This window comes from Alternaria conjuncta (genome assembly GCF_024043145.1).
Source record: "Alternaria conjuncta strain BMP 0040 chromosome Unknown scaffold_5, whole genome shotgun sequence".
Taxonomy (NCBI): domain Eukaryota; kingdom Fungi; phylum Ascomycota; class Dothideomycetes; order Pleosporales; family Pleosporaceae; genus Alternaria; species Alternaria conjuncta.
The window spans coordinates 1,470,531-1,484,075 of NW_026250094.1; the positions used below are offsets into that span (position 1 = coordinate 1,470,531).

At 53.7% G+C, this 13,545-nt stretch overlaps 7 protein-coding genes across 7 annotated transcripts; 4 read left to right on the plus strand and 3 right to left on the minus strand.

The window, feature by feature from the left end:
* Positions 1–833: 833 nt before the first annotated feature.
* VPS74 (Vacuolar protein sorting-associated protein 74) lies at positions 834–2,061 on the minus strand (the record flags this gene model as incomplete). The annotated part of the gene is made up of 4 exons (XM_051468395.1): positions 834–884; positions 946–1,439; positions 1,496–1,742; positions 1,801–2,061. 4 exons carry the CDS (start codon positions 2,059–2,061, stop codon positions 834–836), a joined length of 1,053 nt encoding a protein of 350 aa, XP_051327987.1.
* A 481-nt stretch (positions 2,062–2,542) lies between these two features.
* J4E85_004134 (uncharacterized protein) lies at positions 2,543–3,214 on the minus strand (the record flags this gene model as incomplete). Its single annotated transcript, XM_051468396.1, has 6 exons — positions 2,543–2,550; positions 2,602–2,640; positions 2,689–2,737; positions 2,789–2,869; positions 2,923–2,940; positions 2,990–3,214. 6 exons carry the CDS (start codon positions 3,212–3,214, stop codon positions 2,543–2,545), a joined length of 420 nt encoding a protein of 139 aa, XP_051327988.1.
* Positions 3,215–3,604: 390 nt separating this feature from the next.
* On the plus strand, positions 3,605–4,418 carry J4E85_004135 (uncharacterized protein; the record flags this gene model as incomplete). The annotated part of the gene is made up of 3 exons (XM_051468397.1): positions 3,605–3,900; positions 3,971–4,236; positions 4,288–4,418. The coding sequence occupies 3 exons, from the start codon at positions 3,605–3,607 to the stop codon at positions 4,416–4,418; spliced, it is 693 nt and encodes a 230-aa protein (XP_051327989.1).
* Positions 4,419–4,797: 379 nt separating this feature from the next.
* J4E85_004136 (uncharacterized protein) lies at positions 4,798–6,466 on the minus strand (the record flags this gene model as incomplete). Its single annotated transcript, XM_051468398.1, has 3 exons — positions 4,798–6,246; positions 6,300–6,392; positions 6,449–6,466. 3 exons carry the CDS (start codon positions 6,464–6,466, stop codon positions 4,798–4,800), a joined length of 1,560 nt encoding a protein of 519 aa, XP_051327990.1.
* Positions 6,467–7,002: 536 nt separating this feature from the next.
* On the plus strand, positions 7,003–8,338 carry J4E85_004137 (uncharacterized protein; the record flags this gene model as incomplete). The annotated part of the gene is made up of 3 exons (XM_051468399.1): positions 7,003–7,144; positions 7,194–7,966; positions 8,309–8,338. 3 exons carry the CDS (start codon positions 7,003–7,005, stop codon positions 8,336–8,338), a joined length of 945 nt encoding a protein of 314 aa, XP_051327991.1.
* Positions 8,339–9,158: 820 nt separating this feature from the next.
* J4E85_004138 (uncharacterized protein) lies at positions 9,159–10,340 on the plus strand (the record flags this gene model as incomplete). Its single annotated transcript, XM_051468400.1, has 1 exon — positions 9,159–10,340. The coding sequence occupies one exon, from the start codon at positions 9,159–9,161 to the stop codon at positions 10,338–10,340; it is 1,182 nt and encodes a 393-aa protein (XP_051327992.1).
* A 578-nt stretch (positions 10,341–10,918) lies between these two features.
* Positions 10,919–12,622, plus strand: J4E85_004139 (uncharacterized protein; the record flags this gene model as incomplete). Its single annotated transcript, XM_051468401.1, has 5 exons — positions 10,919–11,086; positions 11,133–11,363; positions 11,413–11,871; positions 11,920–12,075; positions 12,140–12,622. The coding sequence occupies 5 exons, from the start codon at positions 10,919–10,921 to the stop codon at positions 12,620–12,622; spliced, it is 1,497 nt and encodes a 498-aa protein (XP_051327993.1).
* Between the last annotated feature and the right edge of the window lie 923 nt (positions 12,623–13,545).

Genomic DNA, 13,545 nt, shown 5'->3' on the forward strand with positions numbered 1-13,545 from the left:
TTGCGCGTCGTCACAGGTCACAGGGCTGGGCTGGGCCTCTGTTTGGCTGTCCAGGGAAAGAAGTGCCGATCGGGTAGTCAAGCGCGCAGCAGCCCGTCTGTAAGCCTTTCACAGGCGAGAGTATTGGCAGGAAACCTAAATCGGCGAAACACCTGCTGCGGTACCTTGGGCGGGGTCGCGGCCGTGGATAAGCTCGGAATGATGTGTTGTGTGTCAGGCAGAGGCATTGATGGATTTGCGCCTCGCTCCCACTTCCCGCCGCTTGCGAGCGCCGAGCCAGCCAGCCCATGACCACACTGAAGCTCGTCGGCACGCACCCACGCACCCAGCGTCTCTGCCCGGCGTGGTTCTATTTACTGAAGCAGAGGCCATGCTCTGCCGACTGTTCCACATAATTACACCTGCACTCCATCGTCTCCACGCAGCCCATCACGTGTGACGCCATGACGAATGCTAGCGCCTACCTAGACCGGTAAGCTCAGAGGAAAAGCCACTCGTGTAATGCAGTGGACCTTGTTCGTTATCGAATAAAGGTTGTATTTTATGGAAAGACCCGCCTAGTAGAAGAAGATAAGAAGCGTCTGGTAGTACACCTCGTCACCGCACTCTGACGCCCTCGCCTCCAGATCCATCCTAGTTGCATCAATGCTAGAAACTGACAATACCTAAACATTTCCATCCAGTCCCGGCCCGGACACGCCGCCGCTTACAAGTTCGCCGGCTATATGCGTCTGCTTTGCTTGCGATAGATACTCAAACGTGCAGGTTCGCTGCTGAGACATGCGCTCCCCTGTTGCTCAGTAATACCGCTGCTCTCGTTACATTCCCTCCGCTCAAAGCAGTGAGTCAAGTCGAGTGAATACACTCAAGCATGCTGCGACAACCTATGGTAAAATAGTCAGCGCTCTGTCATGTTGAAGGAAAACAAAACAGCGATTGACTTACCTCAAGCTGGAGCTCCTTATCCTTGGAACCGTTAACTTCGTCCGTGATGAGCTGACCCAAGTTTGCGCCCACACCCTGCGAGCCACCCTGCCTCTTTGCAAACGGCCACTGCGAATATTCTGCCAGCAGCTCGTCCACTTGAGCAAAAGCCCGTTCCCGCGCTTCGTGACCCAGCGTTGTCAGGGCATTCTCGAGGACGTTGGCGGCATAGGCGGCGCAGACCATGGTGATTGTTCGGAGCACTCTGAATTCCAACTCCTCGGGGAGGAATTGGCTGCCGGGGAGGACGACGGTGCGGTTGGTGAGGACGTTCCGGACTCTGCGTCGAATCTCCTCCTTTGCGCCTCCGTCTGCGACGGGATGTGTAGCCATGTCGAACAGGAGGAAGTTCTTCTTCTCGGTGCGCAGGATGCCCTTGTCGACGAGGCCTTTGCATAGTCGTTCGCGTACTTGTTTTAGTTGGTAGCCTATCTTCATGAGGTTCCACGTCTCTCCTGTGTGTGTAGTTAGTACCGAGCACCAGCCTTGGGATTGCGCGCCGCAGACGTACCGCTCATGAGGTCGATCCACGAGTTGACGCTCATCTTCTCGCTCGACTTCATCATCTTGAGGGCCTCGTCCAGCAGAACCTCTCCGGTCAACGTGTCGTCAATAACCTCGATGACCCGGTCTGCGAGGGGGAACCGTCGCCGATTCGAGTCCTTTTGCATGCTCACGCGGCCTCGGAAGGCCAATTCTATGACAATGCAGCCTCGCAATGCATACGAGATGTTGTCGTTCCAGAACGACAGGTATCCCTATTCTCACTCATCAGCCTGCTGCCCCTAGCCCACCAGCGCCCTGCCGGGTACACACCTGTTTGTCCTTCAGCCCCATGAGGATGATTTCCTCCATGAGCGTCAGCTTGGGCTGTTTGCTCCTCTCTGCATTTTCGCTGATGTCCCGGGGGTCGAATGCGATCTTGTGGCCATTCTCGGAGCTTTCGTAGGAGGTTTCGGGGGTGCGGTCGTCGTTGCGCTTGGGTGCTGGCGAGCTGACCCGGCTGCTCTCGTCCTCGCCGTTGCCGGCAGCGCCGCCGCCTCCTCTCCGGCGCGTCAGACCAGAGCTAGAAGCCATCAGGTGTGGTTGTGGAACGGGAGGGGGGTCTTGTTGAAATTATGCGTGATGCTCCTCAACGGGCGCAGGGATGAGGGCGCTTGGGCTGCGCATGCGCGGTGTCGGACTATGTGGGACTTTCGGTGAGTGCGATGTGGGAGAGCGTGGCGGGCACGGCGACGTAAAGAATAAGGGGTATGGCAAGGCGCCTGTGTGAGTTACGCGTTGGGGGTTGATTCTCGTGCCACATCAATCAGCGGACAGGGTGTCGGTCTCGGATGTGCCAAGATTAGTTACGCACGCTTCGGAGATCAAGTAAACAGGCGTCCAACAACACAATAGCCAAAGCACTGGGAGGTGGATAGCGTCAATTCTATCAGAAGTACACGGTGCCGACCCAGGCGACTGTTTTACACGGAGGCATATATATAGCGATGCCGGTAGGACTGACTACCAATTCCACATCCATCATCTCCAATCCAGCACGGCTCTCCAATATCATTTAGTGAGCTACGACAAGTTAGTGTGGGGTGACTTCGGGATTTTCAAGTTGCGACTCACCATCGGGCTGGGCCATGATGTAGTCCACTGCTTGCTTGACTGTGATATCATCAGTACGTATATCTCCGACCCTGCATCTGAACGTACCGCTGTGGATGGCATCGGCCTCCTTGTCGGGGATCTCAATGCTGAATTCCTGCCTCACTGTCAGATTTGCCTTCCGAGTATCGCACGCGGGCCGACTAACCTCCTCAATTGCCATGACCACCTCTACGGTATCCAGACTGTCGAGACCGAGGTCGTTGTGGAAGTGCGATTCGGCGTTCAGCTGCAAAATATAAGCCTTTGTCTCCAAATCCCTCACACGCGGTTGGTAGCTACCTTGGAGGCATCGGTGACCTGCTTCTGCGTTAGCCACTTTCTAAAATTCCCGTCGCATAACCATTACCTTGTCGAAGTTCTTCAAAAGGTCCATTATCCTGCCGGTGACCTCATCTTTTGACAGACCGGCGCTCGCGGCGTAGCATCGTACGGCCTGGAAGTATACGGAGGGGTTCATTTGCTTTGGCTGGACGAAGGAGCTTCGCGCAACGGGGCGAGCCATTGCGGCCTGGCATCGGGGGGCAGCGCGGACGGCGGACCGGGCGGACCTGAGGAGTGCTGTTCGGAACATGGTGGACGGTTTAGGAGGGTGTCGTGCGAGGTAGCAAGGTCGGTGGTGGTGGTGATGTTGATGCTCGACTAGAACTTCAGACTAAAGTTACATTACGTTAGTCAGCCGTCAAGAAGCATTTCCGTACGAGTGAACAGGCGCACCTTGAATTATCGCAACAGCTAACACGGATATCCGAGAAAGACTTGAAAATCATTCATATACTCTGCTACATCACCTGAGTCAAATTTCTGACCTCGGAGTTGCCTCCCACCGTTGTTGCCGTCATTGGACTTGTCGGCCAATCGCAGCCTCCGCGTTACAAGCGACGACCTCAAGTTTCGAGCTTGACGACAACCTCCATATCCGCCAGCAACCCCCCAGCCCGCCAGCGACTCCACCACGCTCACAATGGCCAGCGCAAAGCCATTGACAATGTTGGCACGCAGCCGCCCAGCGGTCACGCTGCTCCGGTCACCACAGTTCGCGTCTGGACGCCTCCCCTCGCCCGCCACCGTCGCCTTCTTCTCTACCACCCTATCCCGAGCCGCCACCCCAGCAGGACCCCCGCCGCCAGGCTTCCGGTTACCCAAGCCTAAGCGATGGGATGAAGGAGAAGGTGCATTGGACCGCGCCGGCAAGTACTTCTTGCTCATGGAGATGTTCCGCGGCATGTATGTGTCGCTGGAGCAGTTTTTCCGCCCACCGTGAGTACTCCAATCAGCAGACTGTTCGTCTGCCACCTGGTCGCAATACGGTAATCTGACGTTTCTGAAGATACACCATCTTCTACCCATTCGAGAAGGGCCCTATTTCGCCCCGCTTCCGAGGCGAACACGCCCTGCGACGGTACCCTACTGGTGAGGAGCGTTGCATTGCTTGCAAGCTCTGCGAGGCCATCTGCCCTGCGCAAGCCATCACAATCGAGGCCGAAGAGCGCATGGACGGTAGCAGGAGGACCACACGTTATGATATCGACATGACCAAATGCATCTACTGCGGTCTCTGCCAAGAGAGCTGCCCAGTCGATGCGATTGTTGAGGGTATGTCGACACGTTCTCTGAGTACGCGGATCAAGTGCTAATATGATACAGGACCCAATGCCGAGTATGCGACTGAGACCCGCGAGGAGCTACTTTACAACAAGGAGAAGTTGCTAGCAAACGGAGACAAGTGGGAGCCCGAGATTGCCGCAGCTGCTCGTGCGGATGCGCCTTACAGATAATGGACGCGAGCGATTTGGAATTACTGTACATATAAGGAGCGGTTGCGTCTGACACAGCCAGTCAGATTTCTTTTGTCAATGCATCAGTAAACAATACCAAGCTCACTGAGTCCATGTTCAAAAGGACACTGAGAAACATGGAAATGACGGACGTGCTATTGTGATAAAGTCTAACTAGATGCATTACTGTTGATTTGCAAGACAGCATTGGCATTGAACAAACATTCTCGAGAGAAGACAACCTAATATTCAAGATCATAATACTCCTAACGCTCATACGATGCCTGCCATGATATGGTATCAAACGCCAAATGCCTGCCTATAGTATGCATGCCGCCACCCTTTCCTTTTATATACCTTGATCCGCCCAGCCTCATGATCATCTCGCCTTGAATGTTCCCTCAAAGCCCGGTCGCTTGACCTTCTTGCCAGGCTTCTTGACCTTCTTTTTGCCCTTTTGACCCTTGTCGTCCTTGCGCTTCTTGAGGTTCTCCTCCCTCTTCTTCTGCCTCGCGGCCTTTCCTTGGTCGACGTTCGTGAGCCTCTCCTTCCACTCTTGCTTGCTCTTGTCCTTTTGTTTTTGTTGACGCTTCAAGCTCTTCTTCAGAAGGTTGACGTCGTCGAACACCTTCTCGCCCTGTGCTCTCTTCTTGGCCGCCAGCCATAGATCCTTCTCTTGAATATCCTTGCGCTTGTCCTCGTCGAAGGCGTTAATGCGAGCCTGTTTCTTTTGCGCAGCCTCTAGTGCTGTCTTCGCATCTGACTTGCCCTTCTTCTTCTTGGAGTCGAGGAATCCAGAGAGATTGCTCTCGAGCTGCTGGCCGTCCCATGCAATCTTGCCGAAGTTGAAGTTGCGCTCAGTCTCCGGCGACCTCGCCGGGAATACAGAAGGTGAGCCCGAACCGCCTCTTATCCGTGCGAGCTGCTCCTCTGCTTGCTGTCGTGCCTCATCCTCTTTCGCATCCTGACGCATGGCCTTCTTCGCGGCCTTCTTTTCGGCTTCCTTCTTCCTGCGCGCCTCGATCAACTCTGCTCGGTTGCGTGCAGGGCGTCCATCTGGGCCGTCGGCCTTTCGCGCCGCGCGCATTGCCTCTAGTTTCGCGTTCAACCGAGCGCGGAAATCCTCATGTTTTTGCGGATCGATCGTGTATGACTTCTTAGCCTTCTTCTGTGGCGCTTCTTCACCGGACTGGGGTAGTGAAGAATTTGACGAAGCGGCGGAGGCGACGGAGGCTGTGGAGGAGTTGGAATTGGCAGTAGTGGAGGGAGCAGTAGACTGACCCTCTTCGACGAGACCGGAGACGTCCAAGGCCTCTATGCGTTCGTCTGGATGTTCGAGTTCGTCTGCAGACGCGTCGTCTTCTTCGTCTTCGTCTTCATCCTCGTCATCGTCCTTTTCAGGCTTTTCGGCGGCAAGACCTTGGAACTGCGTTGGTAGCGCTTTCTTCGCTTCCAGCTTTTGCTTGTTCTTGGCCTGCTTCTCCTTCCTCTTTTCTCTCCGCTTCTCTGCTTTCGCCGCGTGCTTGGCCTCGGCCTTGGACAGAGTGACTTCTTCGGTCTCTTCGACTTCTGGCTCAGCAGGCTGTGTCTTTTGCTTCTTTGCCTTGCTCTTGATGCCCTCAAGAGGCTTCTCCTTTGTGATGTCCATGTCAAGGTCGGACGATTCGGGCTCGGAAACCTCCTCACCCTCCAATTCACGCTTCCGTTTTAGCGCGTTCTCGTCCATGACGTCTTTGGCGCTCTTATGGGAGGCAGGATCCAGCTTCGCTCGCTTGGCTGCTTGTCGTTCTTCAAGAGTCTGCTTCTTGCCTTTCTTTTGCCATTGCGTCTGCGAACTTCATGTCAGCATAAGGTGGATGCCTAAGGTGAAAAGATGCATACGCTGGTGATGCTCTCATCCTTGCCATAGTAGTCTTTGGCGGGTATCAGAGACATGAGTCCCTCGAAGGCACGAGCATGGCTCTTTAGACGCTCCTGCAGCTCTCAGTTAGCGGCGAGAGCGAGCGACAGGAGGCGGGCCCGGTGCATACCTCGAGATTGTCGCCCATTGCGAGGACAATAGACACAGGATCCTTTTCGTAATGTGATATGCCCTGGTTCAGACGGGTAGAGGGCGTAGAGTTGGCGGGGCGAGCGTGTCGTGTGCGGGTCGCGAAAATCGAGGTCAAAACGAAAGCCAAGATTTCGAGCAGACTTTCAGCGCTAGGGCCCTTCCAAGATCAGACCCACCCGCCAATAGACCCTCGCCGCCCCAGCCACCGACCATTCAGGCTTAACGCGAAGCAGACTCGCGTGCTCTTTCACCAGCATCAGCCTCGCTGCCGGCAAGGTGCCGCGAGTCCATGGATGATGCGCGTCTGTCAGATCCGCTTGCCTCTCGCGCTTCACAACGATAGGCCAAGACAATTCATTTGTTGTACATGATAGTCGGTGGAGACGCGTACGCACAGCCACCCGAGCCCAAGCACAACCTCGCCGTCGTCGCCTTGTATATATCCTAGGCAACGCCCTGCTGGCAATCACCTGACAACTCCATATACTCAGCGCTATCTCACATATCAAAACTGCTAACACCTTCGCTCTAATGGCCACGCCGATCATCGAAGCCAGATCTCTTTCATCGCTTACCGCTCTTGCCTCAAATCCACCAGCTTACCCAAGGAATCCTACTCATGAGAGGCATGACCCGCTAGTACTGTACATCGCCCGTGTTCCTGGCAGCAGAGGTACGGCTGTCAACATGTCTTCTCCTACAGTAAACCTAACGTGCTTCAGATGTCTTCTTATCGCCGATGAAGCCGCGGGAAAAGGTGGTGACCGCAGAAGACATACAAAGCTCACTCTATTTCGTCCACGTTGAGCAACCAGAAGATGCTTACCTTGTCGACCCTCCTGGATTCCAGGATCCAGATTATGCGCAAGAGAGCCAACTGTCTTCTAATCCCGTCTCTGCGCCCATCGTCCCAAGGAAAGCAGTACCCGGCATAAACACAGCTCCCATACGGAAGCCCGTTCCTAGCCCTCTGGCGCCTATCAATAATTACTCCAACAACCAGAACACTGATGCAGGCAACTATGCGCGGAGATCTGCAATGCTCGCCCCAGAGTATAGCCACAGCCCACGACGCTCATTCGATGCAAGCCAGTACCAACAGGAAAACCGACGACCGACAGCTTCGCCACGTAGACGATCGGAGAACCCGTCACGCTCCAGTGCATCGCTCACCCTTATCCGGCGAGACCCCGCATCTGGAGCGCAATGGAATGTTGCTCGCATTGAGGATCCACCTGTCATAGATGTCTCGTCGACATTGAATGATCCTAGCATCAAGAAGAAGATGGGAGCACCGATGTATATCGAAGTCTTCAATCCTGGATACTCCAAGTTTCTGCATTCCGACACCACTGACAAGCCCCCTTTAACAACACGGGATAGTGGCATGTCCATCCAATCACGTAACGCAGGGTCAGAACAGCAGACGGGGGCTCATATCTCTACGAACGAGAACGTGTTCCGTCGACGCATATGGATGGAAGGATCGCAGCATGTAGGCGGCTTTGGACATCGGAAGCTCAATTCGTATGACTACGATACCGGACGTCCTGACTCAAGGGGGAGTTATCGCGCGCAGACCAACTCCACATCGACAGACATGAGACCGTCTCCAAATCCTCCGTTCGTGACTAGGCAAGACCAGTCATATGCTAGCATTCAGGTCTCGGATAGGCAAACCAGTTTCCGTGGGTATGTGTTTACAAGTCCGTGGAATGGACGATGTGAATTCACCACGGGAGTAGGTGGCGGATCTTTGAAGGTAATGCCACTCCTGTCTCAGTGATTGTCAACAGATGTTGCTAACTACTCTGGTAGTGTCGACACGTTGTCCCAGGGCTTCAAGGAGCGCCGCCTACAGCCATGACAGTTAGTGAGCTAAGATTCAACCTCCCGAGCAGTCCAAAACCCACTACACCCAGAGGTGAGGAAGGCTCAAAACGCTCGTCATTCTTCCGCAAAGCACGACACAGCCGCAACAACTCCTCTTTATCAGTCAGTCGCGATGACACCACCGAAGACGCTAGAAGTTCGTTGGATCGCTTAGATCTTTCTTTAGGCCAGGAATTCGCAGGTGGCGGGTTTGGTGGCAAGCAAGCGAAGTTGGGAAAGATAATTCTGGAAGACGAAGGCTTGAAAATGATGGACTTACTAGTCGCGGCGAATCTGGGATTGTGGTGGAGAGCCTACGAGAAAGCGCTTGTAAGTGGGGGCACTACAGATACACTACAATAAGCTGGCGACGACCAGAATTCCATGGTAGTTCAAGATTCTCATCGTGAAAGCGCGGCGTCACTCTGAGATGGTAATTGTCGTGGTGTTTCTCCTAGTTTCAAACGGGTACGAAACGACACTGCTCATTGCAATATGCCATCTGATGTATCAGACGATATGTATAGTGAAAGAGCCCTCTGACAGCGCTGAACACGTAGCATCGAGCAGTCACTTTGAGTGTCTCTACATGTTCTAGAGATGACTTGGTCATGCTGGAGACTTTTCACGGCTGTTTTCCATAACCTATAAAGGTAGATTGACGGTAATCACTCCCCTTATTCACCAGTCCACTTGCGCGCACTCCTCTTGAGACCCTTTTTAGATCCAACCTCTGACTTCCACATCTCCATTTCAACAGAGGCCCTGGTTCGCAATCACACCCCCACACACGTCGATCAGCTTGATAGTAAAGTATGGCACGTCCTAAGAAAGCCAGTGTGCCCACAAAATCCTCCTTGTCCGATGGACATGGACGGCGTAAGACTCGCAACAGCGCATCGCAAGAGGAGGAGGAAGATATGCTCGATAACATCACTCTGGCCCCACCGGTCTCAAAGCTGAAGCAGAAATCGAACCCGATCCTGTCCCTCAAAACACCTGGCGAATTCGACCATGTCGTACTCAAAGACGAGGCCGATTGCAATGACTACCTCACTAAGGCCGATGGATCCGACGCGTATTTGCAAAACATGAAAACTCTAGAGGTCCATCTCGACACAACTAAACTGTTCGCACATACGGAGGACCGTTTCGCAATGGCACTCAATAAGCTACACCCACGCGCCGACAACGCTACCGATCCTCACGACTTAGAAACCCTTCGCCTAGTCGTGAAGGGTAACATTCTCCTCACGCGTTACAGCTACCACCTCATATCGCCATTCTCATCTGCCTTTGTAAACGACAAACTGAAGAAGCTAGCAGACGGCAAGCTGTCCGACGAGGAGAGAGAGAAGCTGCCCTACAAGATGAACAGTACGGAAAAGCTTCTCGCGAACGCGCTACTGGGTGTTCGTGGCGTTAAGCAACTTCATATTGAGGGTAGAGGGAAGGGAACGGTTGAAGCGGAGTTCGCCGCGACTATCAAAGCTACATTGATACAGCCTCCAGGGACTGATATCGTGGAGGTAAGCGATGAAGAGTCGGAGTTTTCTACACATGCGTTGAACAGGCTTGGGTCGATCTACTCGAATGCGTATTCTGGGGACGCTCTGAATCCGTACGCGACTCTGGCTCCACGGGAAGTAGAGCCGGTGAATGATTCGGAGGATTCAGAAGATGATGTGCAGACCGCAGCTATCGCAGAACCGCAGAAACATGTCAGACGCAGGCCGAAGGAGAATGATCCCGTCATAATGTCTGGGCCACGGACGCGTGGAACGATGGCCAAGAAGGCTGAAGAGGTTGGGGAGAACGACGAGAATGGCAATGAAGAGGATGAGCACGAATACCATGGCTTGGGACTCAAGGAGATGGTTCGAATCTACAAGCAGAAGTCGCGTCCGGGCGATATGGATTCGGAGGGAAGGTACGACGTGTTGCCAGTAGTCCTGACGGCGGAGCAGGAAGCGGTTGAAATGGGCTGGAAAGTGTAGCACTGTCTTTGGCGGAATTGTTTGGGAAAATGAGACGAACAATTCCAGAGACGGATTGGAATTGGTTAAGTGAAACTATGGCTCGCCGTCCTACGTGTCGAAATGTACTGAGGTATAGTTTGGATGTATTCATGGATAGTTCTAGCTTGCGTAGAAAAGAAGTATAGTAGAGCTATTTCAATAGAAGAGGCAAGCCAAAAGTAGCCCAGTCACACAGCTCTGCTCAGCTTTTGTCTTGTACGATACTTTGCTGAAGTTGGTGCACCGCCACAGCGAAGTGAAGGTGGCACCTGTGGGGTAACTGCTTGTCGTCCGTGCGTAGGTGCCTTGAGCTCGCGGGCGCGGAGAGCTATGTCACCTCCGCCTCGACAAACAATATTTAGTTGCGGCAACATTACACGTTTGTCCTCCCTATTCAACCAAATCCCTCCATCCAGAACAGGAGCTCTGCTGGGAAACGATTAGACACACTGAATCGGAAATACCCAGGCAATAACGATACGATACCCCACCCTGCATCGCCGCCTCCGCCTTGCCTACGTGCTCGAACCACAAGATCCCTCCACACCGACGCGACAATGTCGGCCGAACTCACCTCTATACTGCTGTCGTTCCAGCCAGACAGCCCAGACCTCGCAAAGCGGCGCGAATATGACTCGAAGGCTCGATCGTTTGTCTCGCAACTGAACAATATCCCGTCGTCACAATGGTCCAAGAGCGCAAATACAACCCAAGACGTTCTTTCGGTAAGGATAGCTGAAGGCAACAACCTGTATACCGCTGACTTTACAGATACTCAACCCCGCCGTGAACTCAATAGCATACGCCTTTGCTCTCCGCCACCGCATCTCTGCTATCCTCGAGAAGAGAAACGTACCCGATACACTGCAGCCCGGTGGTACGTTATGGAATCAGCTGGTGCTCTTCCTGGAGACTGCAGACCCTATACAACTACGCTATGTTGGGAAAGAGTGGAGATACCTCGTCGAGCAGACCGAGGCGATTGCGCGGGCATGCGATTCTGTAGGTCGGATAAAATGCTATTCGCTGCATGAGATGCTGACTACTACAGGCGAGCCTGGCTATTGCGCCCATGCGGTCGGCTATGACTCGACTTGATGCTTCCACAGGCACCTTTACTTCAGTCCACCTTTCCTTTATACGTCTATGCATGGAGACGCGATCGTACGCGGCCGCCGAACCGATCCTCGACAACTATATCCACAGCATCCCCCAGAAGATTGCCAACGTCGTCCGTGACGGCCTCGAATACTCAGTACCATGTGCGGACGTCGCGAGCAGCGGGGAATACATACATCAGAACTCTGGACATTCAGACAAGGTGTCGCTGACGGATATAGAAGAGTACTATGTTCTAGGTGCTCAGGTATATCTGGGCCTTCGGCAATTCAAGAAGGCGAAACAATTTCTGGAGCACGTGCTGGTTATACCTACGACCAAAACAGCGAACGGCTTGATGCTGGAGGCGTACAAGAAGTGGGTGTTGGTGAGCTGTCTCGTAGAGGGAAAGGTATGTTACAACCAAGCAGTATATCGCGGACCAAGCTGACATTGGCAGGTGGGCACTGCACCACGGACCTCAAACGGGAGCGCGATCAAAGATATCAAGGCTGCGTCGAAAGCCTACGAAGCCCTGGCGGACGCATATGAGGAGCTGGACAACATGTCGAAGCTGAAGGCTCAGGTGCAGGCGGGTAGTGAGGTTTGGGCAGAGGTATGGTCATGATACACTGCAAAACATACAACGTTTGTTTCATGAATACTAACAAGACGTGTAGGACGGCAACGCTGGTCTCGTCAACGAACTCATCAGCAGCCAGACACGGGCTTACGTTTCGCGGCTGTCACGGACGTACTCGGCAATTCCAGTCTCAAACATCGCGCACCATCTGGGGGCACCTGCTGATGAGATCGCCGGATACATCGACACATTGATCAAGGATGGGCACTTGAACGCACGGCTAGAGGAGACGGACAAGGCGAATGCGGGGATCGTACTACGTTTCTTCTTGGACCCAACGCAAGGACCTCTGGCCAAGAGCGAGAAGCAGCAACAGCAAGCGCTGTTTGAGCAGACGCGCCGTACCAACATGCTCGCCGAGCAAGTCAAGGACGCCGACTACCGAATGACGCTTACCAAAGAGTACGTCGAGAATCAGAAGCGGCTGAACAAGAGGCAGACCAACAACGGCGATGCCATGGACACGGCGTGGGACGACGGCCTCGAAGCTGAAGAGGACATGATGACAGATTTGCACTGAAGATGAAGAGCGATGGTAGACGCATAGCAAGGGTGACTACAATTTCCCTACATGGAAGGGGAAGACCGAAGAGACGGTGACTAGTGCTGACGAAGTTGAGCGTTTGGCAGGGTTGGGCATGATCAATGTCCATGACGCGATAACGGTAATGCATGAAACGAGAGATGGCGGATCCCAAACAGCAGACATGATCAGGGACGGACCATGAAGGCTGGCAAAGCAGCCTATAGAAGGCTGCGGGGAGGCGAGAACGGTGACGGGCTGTCCTAATGCAGACACGAAGGTATCTGTAGCGAGAAGAATCGCGAAAAGAAATCATGAAGCCAGCAATGTGCCACGTGTTGAGATGTTAGGTGAAGCGAATTTGCTTGTTGCGATGCTTTTGGTGTCAGAAATGGCGTATGTGGAGCGGGATTTGGAAGTTTAGGCGTGTGTCAGTATCAGTCGATTATCGTATACGCGATACGACCGCGCTGCTGGGACCGTGTTTGATAGCAGGCGCGACATGGGCCTCTGGAGCGCGTGGCAAACGGACCGAATTGGCGAATTGCGATGTACGGGCGTCGGGCTGCCATGAGCGCAACTTGCGCAAGCGATTGCGAACGGGTTGGGTTTGTAGTCAGAGGTTACTTTTGACACGTCGTGTTGAGTAAACAATGCCATCGCACGACATGCAATTGTCGGCATCGGATTCGGGAGGACAGTGAGGCGCCGTCGGGATTGAGCATTGAACGTTTGTTTTTGTTGCAATGGGAAACGGAAGTGGAGAGGGGACGGCGAACGGGGAACGGGGAAGAAGCATGATATGGACTAAGGCAGGCTAGAAGAAGGGACTACAGATCGCCGATGGCTGGTGAGATGGCACAGATGAGAGGGTCATGGAGCAGATTGATAGTTCTGCGGCAAGTCAGGAACCCGGGTGT